The sequence below is a fragment of the Rhagoletis pomonella genome, unplaced genomic scaffold (assembly GCF_013731165.1).
Source record: "Rhagoletis pomonella isolate Grant_MI unplaced genomic scaffold, Rhpom_1.0 Rhpom_scaffold_00008, whole genome shotgun sequence".
Classification (NCBI taxonomy): Eukaryota; Metazoa; Arthropoda; class Insecta; order Diptera; family Tephritidae; genus Rhagoletis; species Rhagoletis pomonella.
In genome coordinates this window covers 19,668,752-19,693,404 of record NW_023458562.1, presented here as the reverse complement: position 1 = coordinate 19,693,404, position 24,653 = coordinate 19,668,752, and the positions used below count along the sequence as shown (strand labels likewise).

Below are 24,653 nucleotides of genomic sequence, written 5' to 3'. Positions count from 1 at the left end.
GCGAGCTTGAACGAAGTGTAAAGAACTGGCTACCGCTTTTTTTTACAGTGACAATATTTTCGTCGGCAGCTCTAAAAAGAAAATATATACATACATAATAATAACTCTTCATTCTATTTACACATACATTAATCGAATTATTTATAATAACTCGACAGCTCAGGTGCAATTCGAAATACGTGAGTGAGAGTAAATATATCAATAATTTCCCAATGTTTATACCCAATTAAAACCGCCCACATTTTGCCCACTTAGCAAAGCGCTGCTACTTGAATTAACAAACCCGCTTGGCTGCCTTTTAATTGCGGTAAACGAATGCGATTGCCTGGCGTCCTTTAAATACTACCTAAGCCAGCTAAGGCGACACAAAAAGTACTCTAAGCGATCTTTGCACTGACCACTTTCCACTGATTGGCGCTGCTTTTACCTTAGAAGGTAAGCATTTTCGTCCACTCGTTTCCACTCGCCCACTGATACCCTACTTAATGCTAATGCTGCAAATTAAATATAAAAACAAACTGAGTAAAAATAGAAGACGAAAACAAAAAGCAAGGCGAAATGCGAAAAATAAAATAAAAAAATCATTAAGGGTGTTAAACAAATCGCAAAAATAAACAGCATCGAGGTAAGCGAAGCAAAGATAACGAAGATAACAAAAAAGGTCGAACCTGACCCGCAACATTTGAAAAATGTTTGAACAAGAAATCGACAAAAAGTAAGAAAAATAAGCAACAAAACGCTCTTGGCGAAACCAATAGTAATTATTGGCAATTAATACTGGCCACTATTACCCTTACTCACACCAAGGTTTGCATTTAAAGCGCGTTACTGCGACGTCCCGACAGTTGCCGCCGCTAGGCGATAGAGCTGCAAAGTAAGAAAGAAAGTCTGAAGAAAAAAAACTGAAAAAGGTAGCCTAGCGCGTGGCTAATGATATTTGGTTTAGGTGTGTGTGGTGGTGGTAGTCTGTTCTCTCTGTTAAGGACTCGCTGCTGCCCGTGCCTGTGTGAAAAATGTTGCTAGCGCTTGCAATTAAATGCGCGACAGGCTATTTGCATAGGAAATTAACATAATTGCATTAAACACCATCGTCGCATCGCAAATGGCTATTAACTATGATAGCATTGACAAGGACCTCAGTGGAGTGGAGAATCGAAGAAGATGTTTTAATATATTATTAGTCCAACATAAAAGCGCGAATGCCACTCAATAATGTATTTAAGCTATTTAAAGCTCGAATCGGTAATATTCCAAATAAACTAAACAAATCTTAGAAAATAAGAAATAAATGTTTAGAGTGAATACCATCTTTCATATGGCGACATACCAATTGGACTTTAATCTAAACTTTAAAGTTAAAGAGTTAAAAGAGTTGTCTTTCAGCGCTCCGTATGATTTTGCAATGAAAAACAATAAACAATCTTTTCTATTCAGCGGCGGCGTAAAATGTAAGTTTCCTTTAGTTTTTTTTTTTGAACTTGAATTTGAAATTGATGGCAGCTTGATTGTCAACAACGAAGGCACATTCAGATGGAGCTAGGTCGATCGTGTTCACAAGCCTTGCCGTCATCTTGATTGCATACATCTCTACATTGAGGGAAAAAAATAATAAAATCAAATAGAAACGTAATTGATCTTATCCCTTATTACAAATGGTGGTGTTCGAGCTGTTCCAAGCCGTGTGGGCTGCATTGGTGTCACCGCAAGCTAACATACTTATGCCTTTGCTCCGTCCAGGTGGTGAGTTTCCTGAAGGATATTCACGGTGGTTCGTGTACATCGTATGGCATGTACGAAGATGCGAGAATGAGGTTGGGTGCTCCTCTCTGCTCCGACAACATTGCCACTGTCATGTCCGCGACGCTAACTTGGTGAAGGAAAATAATATTAGTGCTTTTCTTAGTCAGAATACAGCTTCTAATTTTACATTCAGTCGGTGGGATGAGAAGTTAAAATTCTCCAGTGGATACAGCTAAGACCATCCCCGACACAAACCAAATGCAGGCAAGAATATGTTGAATTTTTCTGTAACTAATAAGAAAGTGTTTTGGTTAGTGGACAAAATACATAAAAAAAGGCGTACCATACGTCTATTTACTATACCTAATCTTAGAAAATTGTTTGATTTTGTAAAAATTTTAAACTATAACCCTAAAAAAAAATTAAATCTTCAAGAATAATAAAACATACATACTTATGATAAGTACATATATGTACACATACATACCTATAATTTTCCGAACAGGAAATTTATCATGAAAATATTGCGTAGACAACTAATAGTTATGCGTATTTTTTCGTTAAAGTAAATATTTTTGGTGTACTTCCATATAATCCGTGTCAAATCTGGTTGGGTCCTACCGGATCGTTCCGGACTGGGCCCCTGTGGTTTGTTGACGTGGATCTATGTACATATCTTCTTTGTTTAACCATGTTTTCTAGTACCTATTCCCAACTCAAAAAGGAAATAATATTCAAACATTTTTGATAGACACAGATGTGCTCGTTTCATAAGTACTTGCTTGTGGTGTTTAGACCACCCACTGGAGCCCTTAGAAAAGAAGAAGATGCACTTTTAGTTTAAATTCCATGCTTTGATGTGAACAAAGTATGTTTAGTTCTTTGTTCAACCTTCTAGCTCCAGTATCGAATATAGTCTAAGAATACAAAATTTTTGCCCAAAAAGCCCTTTTATAGCTCCGTATTTGAATTATAATTGTTTCATATGCTATTTCTGATCCCTACATCAGTGTTGCCAGATAAATATTTAGTTTGGAGCTAAAACGGTCGGAAAAAAAGCTAAAAAGAGCTAAATAATACTAATGGTAGCTAAAATGAAGATCTATATATTTTCGGCAGTTTTAATAAAAACAACAAATTTTATAAGTTTAAGTGCTGAATAAATCTTTTAAAACCAAAATAAGGTGCAAATATAATGCGAATTCATTGCTATGGCACTTTTAACAGTGAAATAAAAATACTTTACAAACTGTTAGAATTTGTAATTTCAGATATTTGATTTGAATAATTTTTTTCGCAAATTTTTTTTGGAAAGTTTTACTTCTAGCTCTCCTTAAAGGTAAAATTAGTAAGGTTAAACGAAATCCGCGTTACCAGAAAATGATTTTCTTTTAATTAGTTTTTGAATTCTTTAACCTAGATCCAAGATTTATGATGGATACACTGCATCTCGAAATTTTCCATTTTATCAACGCTTAAGTCTTGGCTTATATGTACCAAATATAACTAAAACTTTATGGAGCTAAAAAAGTGCTAGATAATTTTGAAAATACCTAAAAAAAGAGCTAGGAGCTAAAACCCAATTTTCGGAGCTAAATAGAAAAATAAAGAGCTAAATCTAGCTCCAAAAGAACCAAAATGGCATGCCTCTCGTGTTCCATATGCCTTTAATTTTCTACACTTCTGTCTGTCTCTCTCTCTCTCCCATTATTAAATCTAATAGCGCATATTAAATATGTTTAACACATGATTATAATACCTCTGTCTGTGTTTATCTTCTTCTAGTATTTAAATGAGCTGCATTAAAAGCAGCAATCACAAGTAAAATGTTCTGCATGAATTAGTGTCAGTCTCGCAGTGCAACAGCGCAAATGCCAAACAAGAAATAAACAAACAAACTAGCACAAAATTAAAGCAGGCAAACGTGTGAAATGACTTAAACAATAAAATTGAATAAAATTACAATCGCACATCCAAGCATACATTTAATTTATTAGCATAATAGCAGAGCAACAGCAAATGAACTGGCAAGCAGTAGATTACTTTAACTGCAGCTATTATTGTCACTGATATTCCCTGAACACACACACACACACTTACATACATTTATACATATCATACTTATTAAGGGAATTATGAAAACTCGTAATTAGACTGGCAGCAGCAGCAGCAGCAGCAGCAGAAACACTTCCGCTGCCTCTCATATGTATGTATATTGCCACACACAGCACATTGCGATAATGCCTATTTGCATATATTATTTGTGAGTCACACTGGCAATGCCAGCAAACAGCAAACATATTGTGTAATTACATAATACAAATATAATTTAATAAAGTCACTTAATACCGACATGTTGCTTGCTGTACGATGCGACGTATGTTGACTGCTGAAAGCTGGCTATTAAATGCTGATTGCTGCTACAAACACACGCACATACACTCAGCTAATTTTGGCGCTGCTACTGTTGAATGCTAGGCTAGGTATTATTTAATACACTATTGGCATGTGCAAGGGCAAAAATATGTTTTATTTTTATTTTTTCAATGGCTGGCATTGGCATTTATTGTAGGGAAGCGACAGTGCGTATGAGCAATTTTTTTCACTATCGAATGCAACAGTTGACCGTCAGTTGGATTGCTATTCCATAGCTGCTTTGTATACAAAATACTTCAATGTGTCATTATTTTAGTGTACTACAATATTCAGTACTATTTAAAAAATTTATTTATTTCGACACGAAATCTGGAATATCACAAATATTTCAATGGTTTTTCTGTTCTCTCTCTCTCTCTCTTCAGGACTACGACAAAGAGATCATCAGCCATAAAATTAATTCGCCGATTAGTAATAGCAGCCTACATGACTTGCACAATCAGAACTCCTACGACAAGGATCATGTCAAGGAATTGGAATTTTATCAGAGTTTAGCCAAGGCTGCCTCACTGGTCAATCACAATGATGCTCATTCGCGTCAATCACATGAGTCCCACGAAATGTCGCCGACCACTTCGCCGCAGCCGATGCAAATCGACACCGATGTGGGCGAGGACTGCGACGGCCGAGACCAGCTTAGTCGCTTGTCGGATGCTGAAGATCACGAGCAGCAGGCGAAGGCTTCAGCTTCAGCATTGGCGGTAGCAGCAGCGGCAGCGCAGGCGCATCTAAACGGAACTAGTGAGTACATATCGAAAGCCAATTTTATTAAAAAAAAATAAATAAAAAAGAAATACACATACTAAAACATTACAATAACAACAAGACAAGGCAGGGGGAGTCCCCTCAATTAATGAAGTTGCAGCATTATAGAAAAAAGAGCACAGACGCAATGTGAAAAGAAATCGTTATATTTAATTTATGGTTTAGTTAAAATTTTCGTTTGTTTTTCTATTAATTGTAGTTCTTCGATTAAATGGGAACTGCACTTTATGTTTTGTATTTAATGATTTTTGGCTATTTCATCAAAAATATGTAATAATTAGTAAAACTGAGCTTAATTTTGTTTTATTCACTGATATTCATTTGCCATTTTCTTCTTTTCATGTTTATTAGTGTCGAAAGATAAAAATTTTAAAATTAAAGAGATACTTTAAAATTTCTGTTAATTAATAAAAATTTTTGTGAACTGAAAAAATTTAATTTATAAAATAAGGAGTTCCAATGATTTGCAATAAAAAAAGATCCTGATATTATTTGTTTTGGAAAAAACTATGTTGTGACCTTGAAATTTAGAAAAGTTTAATTTTAATTCTCATTGAATATGAATTAGGTGAAAATTGCTATACATTTTACATTGATTTACAAAAAAAAGAAGCTTTTAGTAAGTTACTATTTTTCTTATGAAATTTTAAAATTTTAATATGAATTATTTTATGAGCCTGATAAAAACATAATTTTTTTTTAACTAATTTGAGTAGAAGATGAATCAGCTTAAGATGGCCAACAACTTTAAATAAAACAACAAAGAATTAATAATAAATTTCTTACAAACGTCCCAATCGATAAAATTAAATACGAATCAATTTCCGACCCAACTAGACATTTTTATGGAAAATTTTATTTAAAACTTGATTTAAATACATATTAATCAGATAAAAAACATTATAAATTTCCTAATACATATATTTTACATACATAAAAAAATATTCCGGAGAATTGATAACCTCCTCCTTTTTTTAAAATCGGCTTAAAAATTAAACATTGAAGAAAAATGAAACATTGATTTTTTAACAAATTTTTATTCTTTATTTTTATTTGTTTGAAATTGTTTAATCACGGCTGCCCTTTTCTGTATATAAAATACTTGCAGCCATACTTCGCGCTTCTTGTACCTAATGACACCGAAGGCCGACTCCTTCTCAGCCCCTTTTTAACTTTTTCTAAAAAAAATTAGAGCGTGCTTAATAAAGCTTAAAATCTTTCATTAAAGCTTTTTCATATTGAAAGACAATTTTTTTTTTCAAATGCAAAGGCCCTCTCGCTTCAACTTATTTGAACCCTTTAATTGTTTCAATTAACACGAGTATCCTTTAAGCGTTTAGGGAATCCCCATAACTGTTCAACTAATCGCCGAAACAGAGAATCATCACACACTTGCAGATATGTACTTACCAAATTCATATACTCATACAAAACAAGCGAACAGGCAACCTACTAGCAATATAATAGACCTTTGCAATGGCCCGCAGACGAGACTCAGGACACAGGACACAGGACAAGAATTTAACTCATCAAAGCGAGACCCACACAATTTTACTAATAACTTGCAACTTGTCTCATTTTTACTCTTTCCTACCCCTAACACACCGCTCTGCTTCCATCACACTGCACATTGGCCGTCACCATCGCATTAAACTTCATTATCAAAAACAAAAACAAAATGTTGTTCACAAATCCACCAATAACAATAACAACAACAATTATGCACTCCTCGTAACCGTACACTCCGCAGTGCAAGACATGATAAATTTACAAAAATTACAAAATTTAGCTACGCTTCAGCAACAGCAGCAGCAGCAACAACAACAACAACAGCAGCAACAACAACAACAACACCATCACATGCAACATGCCAATGGCGGCGGCAATGGCATTCACCATCATCACCACCATCTCCACTCGCAACATCCCAACCTGCACACACCACCCGACGGCACGGCCACGCCGGTTAGTGTGGGCCAGAATGTCACTCCGGCGACGGCTGCAGCATTAGCAAGTCTTCAGGGATTAGCGGCAGGTATCAGCGCTTCAGCGGCTGCAGCAGCAGCACTCAATTCGCCGCTCAATTTGACTGTTGGTGCCGGTGCGAGTGGTAACAGTGGCATCACTGCCTGTCTGCCCTCGGTGGGCGCCACCGCCACCGGCACACACAGCGCTCCGTGCTCGCCCAGTGCTCTTTCCGCTTCGAATGTGCTCGCCGCAGCAGCCGCTGCCGCAGCTGCCTCTAACAATAATAACAAAGTCATGTCACATGCCGGCAATTGTGGCGGCGGCGGCGGTACTGGTCAGGATAATCCCAGCAGTACATCTCCCAATTCGAGCTCGATGCAGGCACAGACAATGGCTCAGAATACATTGGCAAATGTGTTGAATTCGGCTGCAGCAGCTGCGGCGGCAGCAGCAGCAGCTGGTGCGGCAGCCACTGCCTCACCGCCACCCACGCTTTCCACACCAACGGCGAGTGGTCAAATGCCGCAATTGATACTTGCCTCGGGGCAGCTGGTGCAAGGCGTGCAGGGAGCGCAGCTGCTCATACCAACGGCGCAAGGTGAGTAGAAAAAGAGCCAAGTTGTTTTTAGAATTTAAGTGTAGCGAAGGGTGCGTTGCCTTTTCAAAAAGAGGGTATACAAAACATATTTGGGAAACGCTTGCGAAGTATGCAGCACGTAGAAATAAAAGAGATAAAATTGACTAATGTCCTCTAGCAAAAAGCATATCCTCCCAGAACTACCTTTTTTAATTAGCTTAAAGCTGTATCTTGTTTTATCAAAAATTTGAAATTTTATTAATTCTTACTATTACTCCGCGTTTCCAGGCATTGCCGTTCAGACCATACTCACAATTCCGGTCAGCCCGCAGATTAACACCAACGAGCAGTTTTTGCAGAATTTCGGCGCCTTCGCGTCATTCCAGCAACAGCAGCAGCAACAAGCGCTCTTACCGCCTCCGCTACCACCAGCGCTAGCCGCTCTCCAGCACGCCTCAACCCTGCCCCAACTAGCACAAACACCAACGAATTTACTCAAGCCGAACTTATTCTCGAGTAGCGTTCAGCAGCTGTTGGCCGCGCTACACCCGGAACTATTCGCGGCTGCTGCAGCAAATCATCACCTGCGCGCCTCCCCCCAAGCAATGCATCAAGCGCAGCAGCAGCGCGCTGACCAGCAATCGGCGTCGCAACCGCCACATCTCGCTCACCTGCCGCCTCCGCCGCATCATCACCTTGCTGCACATACGCATGCTTTGTCAAATGATTTGCATTTGGCTGCCGCGGCCGTAGCTGCAGCAGCGCGCAACACTGAACGCGGTGGTCATTCGCCAGCCAGATCTCCACCCCTTCATGGCATTGGTAGTGGGGGTGAGCGTTCAAGCGCCTCTAGTTCATCGTCAAGTACAAAAGCCGCCGCAGCAGCAGCGGCTGCAGCTGCAGCAGCCGCCTTCCATCTGCAACAGCAGCTGCACATCAAACAAGAAACGTCACCGCGTCATCATCACCATCACTCACTGCATCCACACTCCCACCACTCGCTACGACATCCCGCAGATGAGCTCGCCTCGCCGAACCGCGAGCATGGCAAGTCAGCGGGCTCATCTTCTGCATCCGCTTCAATGCATATGCCAACGGATGTGAACGCTTCACCGCCGCCTGGACTTAGTTCGCACCACCATCATTTCCACCATCGCGGTAGCGGGATGGGTTCAGGTCACCAGGCCAACTCAACGCCATCGCCGCGGCCTAACTCGTCCACTTCCCTGTGCACAATGGCGCTGCGCGATCGTGATAGAGACCGCGACAGGGACAGGGAGCGGGAAAGAGATCGAGAAAGGGAGCGTGACCGTGAACGAGATAGAGAAAGAGAACGCGAACGTGACCGCTCCGAACGCACTGAGACACACATCAAACGCAGTCCAACTCGTAGCGGCGGCTCGCTAAATAATGGACCCGGTAGTGGCGTGTGCGGTGGCATCAATCTCAGTCACCATTCTTTGAAACGCGAAAGGGAACGTGACCGCGAGCATTTGAGACGTTCTTCTTCACCGACACTCGGCGCCGGTGCTAGCTCAACACAATTGACAGCCCTTGGTCGCAATTCCTCCTGCACTTCGAACGCTCTGAGCTCTTCCACTTCCAACGCATCCTCCTCAGTCAATGCAGCGGCGTCAACAGCATCCGCATCGGTATCCGCAAGTGGCAATCAACATCACCAACACGGGCATCACTCACACCTGCATCATCCAGGCCATCATCAGGCCCACCACAATTTGCACCATCATCCACACTCGCTGACGGCAGGCGTCACAACAAGTTCGGCTTCCGCGTCATCGGCCACCGGCGTATTGTCGTCTTCAACGTCAGCGGCATCCAACGAAAGAGGCTATTCATCTCCTTTGCGCAACAGTGCTGGTCAATTGTTTCGCACCCACTCGCCCTCTCCCAGCTCTACGGCAGCGGTGGCAGCCATAACGCACTTGCATCATCATCAACATCAGCAGCAGCAACAACAACAGCAGCAACACGGCCAGCATGCACACAATATGAGCTCACCACACGAACATGATTTCCTGGGAAATGGCGGCGGCGGACTGAGAACATCTCCGTTGGGCATGGGTGTTGGAGGCGGAGGCGCTGGCGGTGCATCGATGAGCATGGGTGTCAGTGGCCCACCCTCATCTGCGACGTCTGTAGCGACTAACATGCTCAATAGCATGAATAGGTAAGCACAGAAAATATTTCGTTGCATGATATGACACTTTACAATAACTACAACAGCAAAAAAAAAGCGCAGCACCATAGTTGAGGGACTCTGGTGAGTTAGTAAGTGAGTGTGGAAGATAAGTTACGATGCGCTAATTAGACTTCGGTGAGGAGCCAGTGCAACATGCGCCCCAGAGGCACGAAAACTTTTAATGATCGGGATGAATGAACAAATTTTTTGTTTCTCTTGCGAAATTGATGCTCAACAACAAAAGAAGAACATTTGCTAATTGATATAAATACTATTTAGTAGCTTGCATTAAATTTAAATACTTGTAAAGTGTCTTCTCATTTGTTTCATGAACAATATAAAAATGCTTTGACTCAATAATTAATAATCACTTCACTTCGGCTCTTTGCAGACTCTCCGCCTCTGCGAATGGTGAATTGACCATAACAAAATCATTGGGTCCACCATCGGCAACAGCGATACGTGCTTCATCTGCCTCGCCCACATCGCCGGGGCCCAGTTTATCGGCGCTAGGCATAAACACCTCATCCGCCGCCTCACATTTGGTGCATCATCCACACCATGGCATGCATCCGATGAAGCTCAGCCCGACGACCAGTGCTGTACTTCAGCGTGAACGGGAACGTGAACGTGACCGCGATCGGGAACGGGAACGGGATAGAGAGCGTGATAGAGAACGAGAGCGTGAGCGCGAAAGGACCGGCGGCAGTGGCCACGGAGAGCCATCATCACAGCTTTCACCCAACGGCACAGAGGGTTCGAGTGGCGCACATGATCTTCTATTGGATTCACCGAGTGAGTAAAGATCGACTCTTTTTTCCTTACTAACAAATTTTAAATTTAAGTCAGGTATTGGGCATATTAGGAAATCCAAAATTGGAGGAAATGCTATTGAATTTGCAAAGACGAATGGTCTGCTGAAAATTTCCTAATATGCCGCATTCATATGTACCTCGAAGAAACCAATAACGTAGTTAGTAGATCTCGTTATTTTAGATTTGTGTAACTTATTTTAGAATATGCAGACTCTCGTATTAATAATGAAATATTTGTGTGTGAAATGGCTTCCGAATACTTATGATTTTGTTACCTGTTGAGTTCAAAAATTTACTTCTTGTTGAAAATTTCCTGCTTTACCATTTCTATCAAATTTTAATTATACGTAATGGTAGTAAAATCACAACTTTATTATCTTGCCTGCAACCTAGTCATGCACATTTAGTGACATAAATATGTATGAAGGAAGTAACAAAAATTTCCAAAAGTTTCACTTGATGCTTAGAAAGTAAGCCATAACTTGAAAGATGCGTTATTGCACACAGCGAATATTTTGCAGATAAACTAATTTGTAAATTAAAGAAAAGTTTTCGAAACATATTTGTAATTAACCCAATAAGGATTTTCAAGTTAAGGAAGCTTTCACTATGCAACAATATGTCGTGCTTGTCACTGAGCTTTTAAAAAATGAATGAATATTTGGAGATTTCACATTTTTCTACGTAAGTGGTTGGTGGTCGATCTGCTCCTCTAATTTGTGGTGTTCTCGATGTTCATCGGCTACGGCGACTTTCCGATCGAGTAAATCCCTAGCTCCTATACATGAGTTCGCACCATTGTCCACAAATACTCAGATAAGTCAGTGACCAATCCACTTCCTTAAAAAACTTAAAAAATCTTATGGAATCTTCGGATTTCACCATAAATAAAATATATAATATAATATAGTAGCTAATCCGAGAGAGAATCACTGAGGTTACCTCCGAAATAGGACCTAACAAAATAGCAATGAAGCTTTGGTATACAGTTCCGAGGTCGATCTACTAAATATAAGCACCACAGAAGTTGTATTTAGACCTTGGCAGGGAAAGAGATTGAGCTCTTCGAAGAGGCGAATATCTAAGGGTAACTCCGGACAAAAGGCTCAATTGGAGCTCACATCTCTCGAATGTTATCAACAAGGCTAAAAGGGCGTTTTATGCCTATCAGGGAATTCATGGTAAGTACACGCTGGTGGCACCTTGAGCAAGCTGCACCGGCTGGCCTGCGTGACCATTATAAGAGCTATGCGCACCTCTGCAACGGATGCCCTCGGTGTCATTGCAGGCATACCTCCTTTGTCCATTCTGATTGAAAAATAGGCTTGGTAGAGCACGTCACGGCTACACAACCCAATACGTGGCAGCATGAAAGATGGAGATCTTCGGGATCATTTAGAGGTTCTCAAACCATTCCTGGATGATCCTGAGTTATTCTTCTACAAACCCTACAAGGTCAGAATTCCTGAAGGAGACTGCGGTGAAGCGATAATAACTATGACTGATGAAGGGCTCCAAGTATGGTATACCGACGGCTCGAAGATGCGAATAAGGGTAAGAGGATATATCAAACGCGATTCCAAACTTTGTATGCAGGCCCCTGTTTTCCCCTTTGGGCCAACAGCTTATTTCTACGCACCACAATCCTTTACAATGCTGTGGCAATAACACCACCAACGTTTCTGTTGTAATTACTATTTGTCTTCAGCGGCAAGGATAAACTTGTGTAAGCTTCTTGCAAGTCGATGAGTGCCGTTTGATTTATTTATTAATGCAAGAGTACGAGTATTATGCAAAGCATCATATTGTCTCCACAGCGCGACTCTCAGTCGTCTCCCTAAAACCCCACTACTGCCTACAAATAGGTTGATAGTCCCTACGGTGCGCTTATTTATTCTTGTTCTTGTTTTTGTTGTTGCGATGCGCAGTAATTAAGCAACAACTGGCTGCATGCTTGTAAGTACTTGCCACCGAAGCTTATTGCATATTGCCGCGTTGCATGCAACACAATAGCAACATTTGTCGGAGGCTGACATGCTATTCGCTTGGTATTATGGCAACATTAGTAGCATCAATGGCAACAACAATAATAAGTGCAATAAAGCGAAAGCAACACGGAAAAGCGACTAACTACAAGTGGCAATAGTTGGAAATTGGAGCTTGTGCGGCGACGGCGGCGGCGGCGGCGGCACTAATAAAACAAAATGCATAGTTGTTATTCAAGGCAGCTGTTTGTGTTGTTGCTATTGTCATTATTATTACACTTAGTTTGCAAGTGAAATGTGTCATTAAATGCAAAAACAAACTCCTGCCACTACTGAATGCAAAACAAGTGTCGGAAATAAAGGTGGCGCATAGAGTGAGGTCCTTCGGTTGATGCCAGCGCGCGAATGCTGTTGTGACTCGCCTTGACGCGCGCTCAAGTTTTGTAAGCGTCAATTAGGAGTAATTAAGGCAAACATTGTGCCGCCGCTAGTAGCTGTTGTGTTGTTCTACGTAGCTGCTGTGCGGCATAACGCGTGTTGCATGAATTATGCGCACATTTAAATATGCCTTCTTCGCAGTAAAGCTGCGCGAGGAAAGACGGAAGGCGGCACTGCCTTGGTTGTCGTTGTCTTCTTCGTCGTTGCTCGCAGCGCTGTCCCCGGAATATTTGATGCACTTTGGCGATAAATTATTTTTCGGAAGTTTGGTGCAACACAGCTTATTTGCTGCTGATAGCAAAGGCGTGACTTCTTATTTCTTACGAAATTTAATTTAAAGCAATGCAGTTTGCGGTGCTTAAGAAGCAATTAAGCGCGTTTCATAGTTTTAAATTGCGGATCGAATAATGATTGCGAGTTTCACTTGATGAACACAATATTTTTTTTTGTTATATGAAAGAAGGTATGCAACAGCCTCAACGAAAAAAATTCCCGAAAATCAACGGTAACTTTTGAGCGACTTTAAACTTGCAATTTTTTGCACTCAAATTTATTGGGCTACAAAACTGCGTGCTCAAAAATTTTCTGAAAATCGAATTGAAAAATTTTAAATTTCGATGAAAATTTCTTGCATTTTTCCGAGTTCTCTATGAAAACAAAAAAAAAAAAAAATGATTCTTGTGGGTTTTGCTTTCGAATTAACTAAATACATTTTTATAAATTTGGTGTGGAAAATAAAAATAAATAAAATCGTCACTTCCATATTTCTACTAGAACTTGAAGGGAGATCTCAATAAGCTAGGAATAAAGGAGATTTTTCGGTTTTTGCCTTCCCTTTATAACTCGCTTAGGACTGAAGTGTGAGATTTTCTAAACGAGCAGTGAAATAATGCTCCCTGAGGCATAATTTCAGAGTGGTAAGCGTGATTTTAGGGTCTTATACTCCTTTATGAAGCTAGTACAATATGATCGCAATCTGTTTTTAGTTCAAAATTAAAGAAAGGCAGTCTCCCAGTACTTACGAAATCTTTGAGAATATCGGGAGTCCGTAACGATTTATTTACGAATATTCAAGGAAAATCATATGAAATGGTTGGCACGAACTCGTAAAGAAATTTCTGTACGATTTCTTAAAGAAAGTTATGAAAAAATACTGACACACAGATTTTATTCCGAGATTTTGAAAACGAATCCAAGGGTGCACAATATATTTCAAGGCGAATTCATAGAAAGTGATAGCGGCAGCACAAACAAAAACTACACTAACAAACTATACGCACGATGACAATCAAAACACAAAATTTTTACAAAAATCATATCATTTTAACAATCACCGCCTTTAAATCAGCTGCTCCGGTAACACCACCTTGTATGAACATACATGTATGTACATACATTTCATCTTAGAAAATTCGGCAAAAAATCGGAAAGGGAAATAATAATTTCTTCAGGAATTCTTTAACAATTCTCTACTATTCAGATTGCTCTGAAAGCTTGGTGTGCAACGTTTGTAAATTACTGCATATGTAAAACTTAACAAAACTCAATGAAACAAACATAAATTTTATGGTCTCCCGCCCGAAAAACATTATGAAAATTAAAAAAAATCAACCTGTGGTCACTTGTTTGACTTAAGATTCCTTCAAAACTCGATACATTGACTTATTTTCTTTATTTTTGTTATAACAAACTTCGCCTTATTTACATAATTTCGATTCAATTCTAAATGTATGTATGTACATTAGACAGCATCAGCGGCGGTTTTTCCGCCCGGATTGCAAAAGTTATTATAATTGAAACGTCCGCCAAAATATCTCGGAAAAATATTAAGATTTAAGCGAGCTGGACCGATTTGAAAATACCTCCAAAAATGGAGTTTTTTATGAATAAAAATAGTTTCTTAAAGAACTTCTTGAAAAACATCGCCTGAGATGACAACTCAGATTAAACTTAAAAAATCTGCAAAAAAAAGTTTAAAAATCTTTTCAACGAAATCGTAAAATGAGATTTTTGATGCTGAATTTTAACTTGTTTCAATGATTGATTTACGAAAAACTTTAATAACTGGGCCGAAACTATTCTGATTTAGACTTATGGGAACTTAGTTGATATTATTATTTCTGTGGAAAAAAGTCATTCGTATCCCAATTTGTTTCACATACCAAAACTTTTTAATTCAACTCGGATTGACGCTCGTACATCCTACCTGTCCCTTTCATCCTTTGAAGGAGTTTATTAGCAAAGAAATAAAAAGAGTGCGAAAATACCTTTCTACTGAGATCCCATAAGTCTAAATTGGAATAGTTTAGGTTCAGTTATTCAAGTTTTTCTTATACCAATCTTTGAAAAAAGTTAAAATAACAGCAACAAAAATGTTATTATTACGATTCCGTTGACAATTTTTTATACCCGAGCGCACTTGTGCACAAGGGTATATTAATTTTGTTCACATAACGGTTGTTTGTAACAGCCAAAACGAATCGAGATAGATATAGACAAATGTATACATAAATGATCAGGATGAAAAAATAAATCGATTAAGCCATGTCTGTCTGTCCGTCCGTCTGTCCGACTGTCCGTCTGTCCGTCCGTCCGTGTACACGATAACTCGAGCAAAAATTGAGATATCTCAACGAAATTTGGTATGTAGGTTTCCCTTAATCCAAGGTAGGTTGGTATTGAAAATGGGCGAAATCGGACTGTAACCACGCCCACTTCCCATATAACGGTAATTTCCAGAAATACGAAAACTGCGATATTTTAGTAACTACTGAAGATAATTCACTCAAAATTGATATTTACAATTATTTTTAGACGAAAAATAAGAATATTTTACATTTTTGGAAAATGGGCATAGCCACGCCTACTTATGGTTACATGTGTATATCTTAGGAACCGCTGCACCAAATTCTTCCAAACTTGGCGCAGTTGTTGGCCTTCGCACAGCATACCAAATGGCCGAAAATTTTTAAAATCGGACAATAACCACGCCCACATCGCATATAACGGTAATTTAGAGAAATGCAAAATCTTCGATAAATCAGAAAATATTAAAGCTAATTTATTCAAAATTGATGCTTGCAACAATTCTTTACCAAGAAATACGTTTATGGTAAAATTTTGGAAAGTGGGCGGGACACCGGCCACTTATGATCACATATATGTATATCGGTAACCGTTCTACCAATTTGTACCAAACTCGGTGTGGTTATTGTGCTTGCCACATGAAAGCAAAGCATTGAAAATTATTGAAATCGGACTAAAATTACGGCCGCTTTTTATATAACGGTAAATTTCAGAAATGCTTGAAACTTCAATATTTCGAAATTGAAGGACGTTAATTTACTCAAAATTGATACACCCCGGCTTACCATCTAGCGGTAGGTTTCGGAAAGGTGAAAAAACATAATATTATATTTAATATTTGCGCCGGGTATTTAATGTTCGGCTCCGCCCGAACCTAGACTTTCTTACTTGTTTCGAATATTTTTATGCAAATTTTTTAAGCTTAAACCGTCTTGTCACTTGAGGGGATTTTTATTCAAAGACGTTTCTAAGAAACTATTTTTATTCATAAAAAACTCCATTTTTGGAGGTATTTTAAAATCGGTCCAGCTCACTTAAATCTTAATATTTTTCCGAAATATTTTGGTGGACGTCATAAAATATAATAAATTTTTTAATCCCGGCGGAAAACCCGCAACTTGTTTTGGTGATGCCGTTTAATGTACATACATAGATATATGTACTTTTACACACTCATACATGCATTGGCTGATACGAAATTACATATACCGTAATATGCTGAATATATTCGCCATTAATTGGGTAAAAAAGCAGCAAAAAGTATCCGATTATTGATCCAATTAAAAGCGAATTCTTTGCATACATATGTACATATGTAGGTACATTCGCATATTGCGCACATTCACTCACACATCATACAAACACCTACACATGCTAAGATATTTGCACTTATGCGGCAAATTTGCCCTCGCTTCTCTTTAAAATTGTGTGGCGTATACTTTACCTGCAATCATACACAAATGCATATTTGGCCACTCATAAATTACCACCACACCTTGGCCCAGCACCGCACGCTGCTTGCAGTTCTGCCTCGCATCTCCAGCTATGTGCTCTGCTACCGTTTTTTGCTTAATTTTCTAACTATCGTCCATCACTGGTGTACACATGTAACACCCACTTTTGACCAGCGATTTGCCACTTGGCTGAAAAAAACAAAAATCAACAAAGTGAAAAAGAATAAAATAAAAAACGTGAAATTTTCATCACAGAATAGCGCATTATATCTACAACTATGCGTGTATGTACATACATATGTTAGCATACTCTATTGCTGATTTGCTAATAAAATCATTCAAAATGTTCCCTGTGGTAAAAATCTTTAGTACTGTACCTAAAAATTTCACTCTACTCATTTTCACGCAGTTAAAGCGAAAGAAAAGTGCGGCGACTTCATTTCGGACTTTTTCGTACAATATACACACGCATATATAGTACGTAGGTATACACATTAACTTTACTAGCTACATTTGCATCGTAAATCAAATCTGTGCTAAAATTAGTAAAACTATTTAACTCACTAGTGCCAGCCTCAAATGGTATAGTCCTGAAAAAACTTGCTTCTACTGCCGGGTTGTATTCTTGTTTTAGCAGATTTTTTTTTTGTAACTTCCGCATTCACATTTTTACCACTTCGAACTCTTTCCATTTTCGCGAGTTGCAACTCGGCGAAAAAGGTCAAAATTCAAATGCTGTCGATAATTGGGGGAGGTGCTACTGAATTTTGGCTAACCAAACTCTCTAAACTACTAAGCAAATTTTTCATTTTGGTTTCACCTTTCATTCTTTAGTTGGTGGCAATACATCTATGAAATTCGTGCAATAATTTTAAGTTGTTTTCTTTTAGTTGTTTTTTGTCTGCTTAGGCCACATACTCGTGTTTTCAGTGTGCACTACGGCTTTGGACTACCTTTGTATGTACATTAGGACGGGTCGAAACACACAACATGTTTGATACTAAAATTTTATAGATATTAAAGGGTACTATTTTAGTACCTTATTCTAGAAAAGAAATTTTGGTTCTCCCTTTATTTCCTACTTAATTTATTTATTTATTGATTAAAATATTCATGTTACTTACTCTTAATTTGCCTAATTAATTTTTTTACGCCTTTATGATAAGAAATAAGTTCCGAATTTGATCTACACAAGTCGTTGTTAAATCTTATTTTCAATTTTTGAAGCTCATTCCGTAGACTGAAGACATTGTCGCAGAGAACAAAGACTTATTTTCTAGAATATGGAATTAAAATAACATGGCATGTTTTTTGACCCGCCCAAATGTACATACAGTCAGTCAATAAAGTTTAGGTGCAACGAATTTTTTAAAATATGGGCAACTATTTTTTAAATGTTTTATATTTTTATATGGAGAAAATGCGCGACACCTCCAACAAAAAAATTTCTAAAAATCAATGGTAAATCCTAGCCACCTCAAACTTGCACTTTGTTAAACTAAAATTGAATGGATTAAAAACTACATGCTCAACTTTTTTACTAGAGAGCGTAAATAAAAAGTGCAACATTTGAATGGAATTTTGTAGAATTTTCTTTAATTTTGCACAAGGTTTGAAACTTTAATTTTTGGGGTTTTTGTTGTAGAATTAACCATATTTTTATAAAAAATCAGCGAAAAATAAAATATTTAAAAATAGTTGCCCGTATTGTAAAAAATTCGCTGTACCTAAACTTTATTGACTGACTGTACATGCAGAGTATGTAGAAAGAAATTAAAGCAATTAATAAAATAATGAATCACTTAGTGGAATAAAATTCAACGAACTTCGCCTAACTCGACTTTTCCTCTACTTGCTTTTAAATATGAGGTTGCGTTCAAGTCTGTTCTCTACCTCGAGCGGTGCTAAACTTTTTGTGAACTAGATAGTATTTAAGTAGTATCATACTAGGGAAATCATAGTGCCTTACAAAGCTCACTACAGCTGACATATTTAAAGAAGCTCAAATTCGTTACACACATTTGTAGCAGAAGCAACACTTGGTCGCCAATAATTGTTGATTTTGTTGTTGTCGTTCGCCCCTCTGGACAAACATATCGCCAAAATCAACATTAAAGCAAAACACATGTTAGGCCCACCTTTCGACGGAAGTAGAAAGGTGCTCAAAGACCTATTCTTCTTCTTATTTGGTCAGTTTAGGCCGACACCAAGAATCTTCTCCGATTGATTGCCTTTTTGCTGGTCGAATTTGCGCCAGTTTCTCATATCGAGTGCAGACAGGTTTTTCTGGGTCCTCCAATGTTTTAGTGGGTGTTGCTTTCGTTGTCCACACATAGACCCAGAGTTGAAGGATGTTTTCAACATGGCCAGGCCAGCGCAATCGTCGTTTTTTTTTATGTGCTCAACTATGGCCATGTCATTAACAAGTAATTTTTAGCAAAAAAAAACCGACCTGAACTCTCATATAAAAAATATATATATGGTCCAAAGTTATGCGGTAACATACACAAAAAAAATAAAAAATAAAAAAAGTAAATAAAAATAAAAATATTCCGACGAACTGATAACCTCCTCCTTTTTTCGAAGTCGGTTAAAAAGCTCGTACAGCTCGTCTTGCCATCTTCTTTGGTACTTGTTGCCCACGCGAACAGGGTCTTCTCATCTTTGTTAGACATCGTCCAAGTTTCTTCGCCATATAACTAAAAGACGGGCATGATAAGAGATTTGTCGAGCGTGATTTTTATTCGTCGAGAGAGCGCATACCGCCTACCGAGTCCAAAGTAGCAACTGTTAGCAAGAGTTATTTTTGGTTTATCTCCAGACTAACATTATTGGTGGTGACCATCCTCCTTTTTAAAATTGCCATAAAACAATACAATTATTCCTCTCAGGAAATGGGCTGCTTGCTGGTCTTTTAACAAACTTTGTAACACTAATTAACCAAATTTGTACAATTTTTTGGCTGACTTGCAAACTTTGGTGTTGAAAAGCTGCCTACAGAAGTCACTGAAAGTTTTAAGAAAAATCCCATTTTCGGCTGAGGAACCCGTTGATTGACGAACAACTTTAAAATGCAATATATTTACAAAGGAAAAAGCTTATGCATGCAAGTTTATTTATCTCCACATATAATGACTCCAACAAATATCTACACTTACACAACAAAAGCAGCGGAGTAGCGACAAGCGAGTAGAACCGTTGAAAACTTCAACAGAATAATTCATATTTTATGAGACTGTGAGCAGGTAAAAGCAAAAACACATACACGCACCCGTATGGCTGACACACGGATTTCTATTTGTGCATACAATCGCATTATCCCCGTGCAACACTTGCGTCAGTTTTCGCAAGTCTTATTTACTAGTCAAATATTATTGGCTGTTGCCTTCCGTAGATAACTTCAATTTGATAGCTGCTGAAAAGGTGGTGAAGTTGAGAGGCACAGGTGTCTATTAAAAGTCACAAAACTTTTGCTGCGGCGCTAAGAAAAGCGCACAAACACGCATACGACATACGAGTATGTAGATACATGAATGCGCGCACGCTGGCACACTCCGCTCTGCAATAAATTGGCTCAGCAGCGTTTGCAATGCTTTGGTTAAAGTTCTTACACGCTACCGGCAGTTTGCATTCAAGTAATGTATAGCTACGGTGACCATTCGTACGGATTTTGGCGGGACAGTGCCGATTTGGAGAGAATTGTCCCCATGAATATTTTTTAAAAGTCGCGGCGTATAAGTGCACCGATTTTTCATATTTGTACCAATTATGCCCCGATTTTCAGTGTTTTCTTTATTAATTTAAAAAGAGTCTCCTTGTATTCTGAACCAAAAGCAATTTTTCTTACAAACTTCGTTATCACGAAGAACATAGAATATAAGCGAGCCATAAACATAAACAGCGTCTTTACTTTCTATGATCTTTGGTTATGTTTTATTCGGTCAAACTGGTACTCTCCCTATATTGCAGCCTATCACTCTTGCCGGAATTTATTTTAAGGTTTTTATAATTATTTGTTAAGTTTTTTTTCATGAAGCGATTCTAACTTAAGTTTAGTGAAATACTTATTCCCTCGAAAAAATCATGGATATGAAAAATATAAACTGTAGATACTCTGGCAAAGATATTAATAGGGAATAGACATTTTAACATTCTTTGGCAGTTACATTATATATTATTTCGATTATTTATTGTTTATTATTTTTTTATGAAAGTGTAGCTCATTATGAAAATTAGCTAAATTCGAAAAAGTTTCAACAAAATTTTGAGCTTTTTAATTAGATTTCTTAGAAGAATTTCGGGTATACAGTTTTGTAGCCCATTCAAATCAAAGTGCAAATTTTAAGTAGCGTGGACTTACCGTTGATGTTTGGTATTTTTTTTTTTTTGTGGAAGGTATTATTTACTCATTTTCTCCATACAAAAAAATTGTCGAAGAAACTTTGTATGGAAGAAAACACGCGAACATTAAAGTTACCAAAAATCATACTCAAAACAATTCTAAAAAATCTGTTTAAATGTTTAAAATTTTTATCAGCATATATAAAAATTCTAATAATTTTGATTTACATAGTCTTTTTAGATAGTAAGCTAAGGATATTTTCATGAAAAATAATAAAAAAAATTTAAACAAAGAAAAGTGCCTAAACTTGCTTAAATGTCTCCTTCCTATTGACATTCTCACCACCCTATATATTTTGTGTATACATTTTTAGCAAATTTTTAAAGTTTTTTTCTCGTTGTTTGTTTTAAATAAAACTGTATTAAAAGATGGTATGTCTATTTATTAAAAAAAAAAAAACAACATTCCATGTCCGGATTCGATGCATTACAAAAATCCACATTTTGTCCACAGAAATCTGGTCACCGTATGTATAACTAACGCTGTGTAGTCGCCTTTAAGGAAGTTGTTGTAACATTTTGTTATGTTTTTGGAAACTTCAATTTATCTATTCTGGTAACTGGATATTAACGTTGCTGTCGAATGTCTCATTTATGTTGCAACGCCTTTGCCAATGTGTCACAACGATTTAGGCATAAACTTGCTAGATATAAAACAAGACTTTTTACACTTTTTGGCGGCGCAAATAAGATTTTGGTTTTACGAAGAAAATTAAGTTACGCAACAAGTAAAGGATGCAATCATTTTGATACAACTGCAAATTACTTTTAATATATCTAATTTCAAATTGGTTTTTCCTGTTCACTTCTTTTTATATAAGAAAGTTTAATAGCAATAACCGTTAAATAACTTTTATATTTTATAAGCATTAGCTTAGCTCTAGTCGTTGTATTTATATGTATCTAAGTATATTAGTTTAAAATATTTTTAAGTAGCATTTCCTTTCGCCAAGTCTAATTTTGTTTTTTTTTTTCTTTTCCTCTATCACTCTTCTTTTGGCCTCATAGATGAGCCGACCATCAATCAGGCGACCACAAATGTCGTTGAAGGCATCGATTTGGATGAGATCAAAGAGTTCGCCAAAGCTTTCAAACTGCGCCGCTTATCGTTGGGTCTCACCCAGACACAAGTGGGTCAGGCATTGTCGGTGACTGAGGGACCAGCGTACAGCCAAAGCGCCATATGCAGGTGAGATGAGTAAATTATAAGGAAATTATTTTTAAAAATATAAAAGAAATTATAACAAAGCTACATAAAAAAATTTATGAAACAAGAGTTTTTAGAACACATTCATAAAGTTCTTAAAAAAAACATCTCTCAAAGTCCCTGTAATGTCGCTGATTATTTTTTGATTTTTTTGTAGTTTTTGTTCTGGGTTTGTGTGATTTTGTGACATAAATCTTCGTAGTTGTTTCTGGCTTAAAAGCAATGAAGTGGCAGATATTCTCGGGTGAAAAGAGCTGCAAGGGATTCGTAGGAACAGGACCTCTTACTGATCAGCCAAGGACCAGACACGAAGTAAAAATTGTTTGATAGACACGAGCAAAAACTATCCGCATTTGCTTAAATGGAATTTTCTTGCCGTTACAAGGAAAAGCGTTAGGAATTGAACAGGCATACGACCAGATTTACATGAAAGTTATCTTCAACAGTACGTGTACTGTTTATTTTTAAGTCAGGTTTTGATTTGAAAAAATACAATCTCTCTAAAGTTTTCTGGACGCGTCGTTTTTTTTCTACATATGGCCGGTTTAACGCCAATGTGGCATAAGAACAGGATACACCGATATAGGTTTTATCTTGCAATAGCAGGGGAAAAACTTTTTCTCTGAATTCACATTCTAAATGACTTTGAAATTACAAAGAAATGATTTATTCAAAAAATTATTTAAAACAAGTAATTTTTAAGCAAAAAACTAGAGCTCTTGATAGTCGACTAATCGATAAGTCGAATAGAAAAAGGCTTTCAATAATCGACTGCACTTAACCGAATAACCGTTTCCTTTCGAATTTTTCAACTAACCGTTCACTAGCAACTAGTCGACTTTTTTCGTCCATTTCGATTTTTCGACTAGTTGTTTTCTTACCGTAAACATTGTTTTTTTTTATATTCGAATAAAGTCGGTTAGTCGATTTTCAGACTATTCGTTAGTGAGTGGTTAGTCGAAAGTGAACGGTTAGTCGAATTTGAGCGGCTAATCGAATAATTGCTATTCGACTACCAACCGACAAAAAAGTTGCTAATCGACTAGTCGACTAACCGTACAGCCGGATAGTCGATTTTTAGCAAGAGCTTTACAAAAAACAAAACCGACTTCAATTCTCATATAAAAATTTAAGATTACCGTTAATTTCCTCATGATCCAATGGTCGGATTTAAACCAAATTAGTATGGGACTACCTGTGAGGTAATACCTTTCCTTTAAAAAAAATAATTATAAATAGAATAACATACATAAAGATAAAAATAAAAATATTCCGACGAATTGATAACCTTCTCCTTTTTGTGATGGAATATGGGTACCAAATGAAAGAGAAAATTCTGTGGAATAAAAAACTATTAATATTTTTCATGCATAACGACGATTAGGTAGTGAAAATGTCCTTTTAAAATTTTATCCTTGAATATCATTGAAAAATTTTGAATACAGTGAAACCTCTCCTAACGGACCACTCTATTAGACGGACATCTCCCTTGGGCGGAAATTTTTTCCTATACCAAGATTTAAGTATAAATTTCTGAATAAATTACTCACTCTTAAGCGGACAGTTATTTTGCATAAAATTGACACAAAAACCTCTATTGAGCGGACGCGAACTTCTTATCAACGGACATTAAGATTTCTTTTCATAACAAATCAAACAAAAACCTCCGTTGAGCGGACGCGAACTCCTCATAGGCGGACTACTAAATGGAAATTGGGGGACTTCCCGCATAACATGTGATGTTTATGCACACATTTAGTTTGGTTTGCGTAGTGGTTTAGGTTCGTTATTTGAATTATCAGAAACCCTTGGAGAATCCAATTCCAATTCTGATGAATTTATAACAATAGATAATAATAAATACATGGAGCAAAAATTTAGATTTCTGGTTAGATTTTGTTACTGATAAAAACATGAAAACTATTGATGAAAAAGGTACTGACACTGAATCTATGGTTTTTGTAGTTTACTGAAATGTAGACTGAAATGTTGTATTTATTTTTAATTTGTTATTACTTGATATCGTCGCTGGAATAATGAAATAGTGTAACATGAAAAGTATAGTTTTGAAAAAAACGAAT

General features: G+C 37.6%; 1 protein-coding gene and 1 long non-coding RNA gene across 5 annotated transcripts in view; one reads left to right on the top strand and one right to left on the bottom strand.

Annotated features, from left to right (window-relative positions):
* Positions 1-24,653, top strand: part of LOC118744327 (pneumococcal serine-rich repeat protein) — a 211,003-nt gene that overhangs the window by 183,568 nt on the left and 2,782 nt on the right. For 3 of the 4 annotated variants that reach the window (XM_036477247.1, XM_036477245.1, XM_036477244.1), the window contains 5 exons: positions 4,542-4,917; positions 6,692-7,507; positions 7,775-9,674; positions 10,078-10,481; positions 22,374-22,554. In XM_036477247.1, the coding sequence (XP_036333140.1) occupies positions 4,542-4,917; positions 6,692-7,507; positions 7,775-9,674; positions 10,078-10,481; positions 22,374-22,554 (3,677 nt within the window). The remainder of the gene's footprint in view (positions 1-4,541; positions 4,918-6,691; positions 7,508-7,774; positions 9,675-10,077; positions 10,482-22,373; positions 22,555-24,653) is intronic. The other variant, XM_036477246.1, reaches the window with a different exon arrangement.
* On the bottom strand, positions 1,711-17,141 carry LOC118744328. The gene is made up of 3 exons (XR_004993526.1): positions 16,955-17,141; positions 1,928-2,025; positions 1,711-1,863 (listed from the first exon to the last, which is right to left on the bottom strand). It is a non-coding gene; the product is annotated as an uncharacterized LOC118744328 (long non-coding RNA).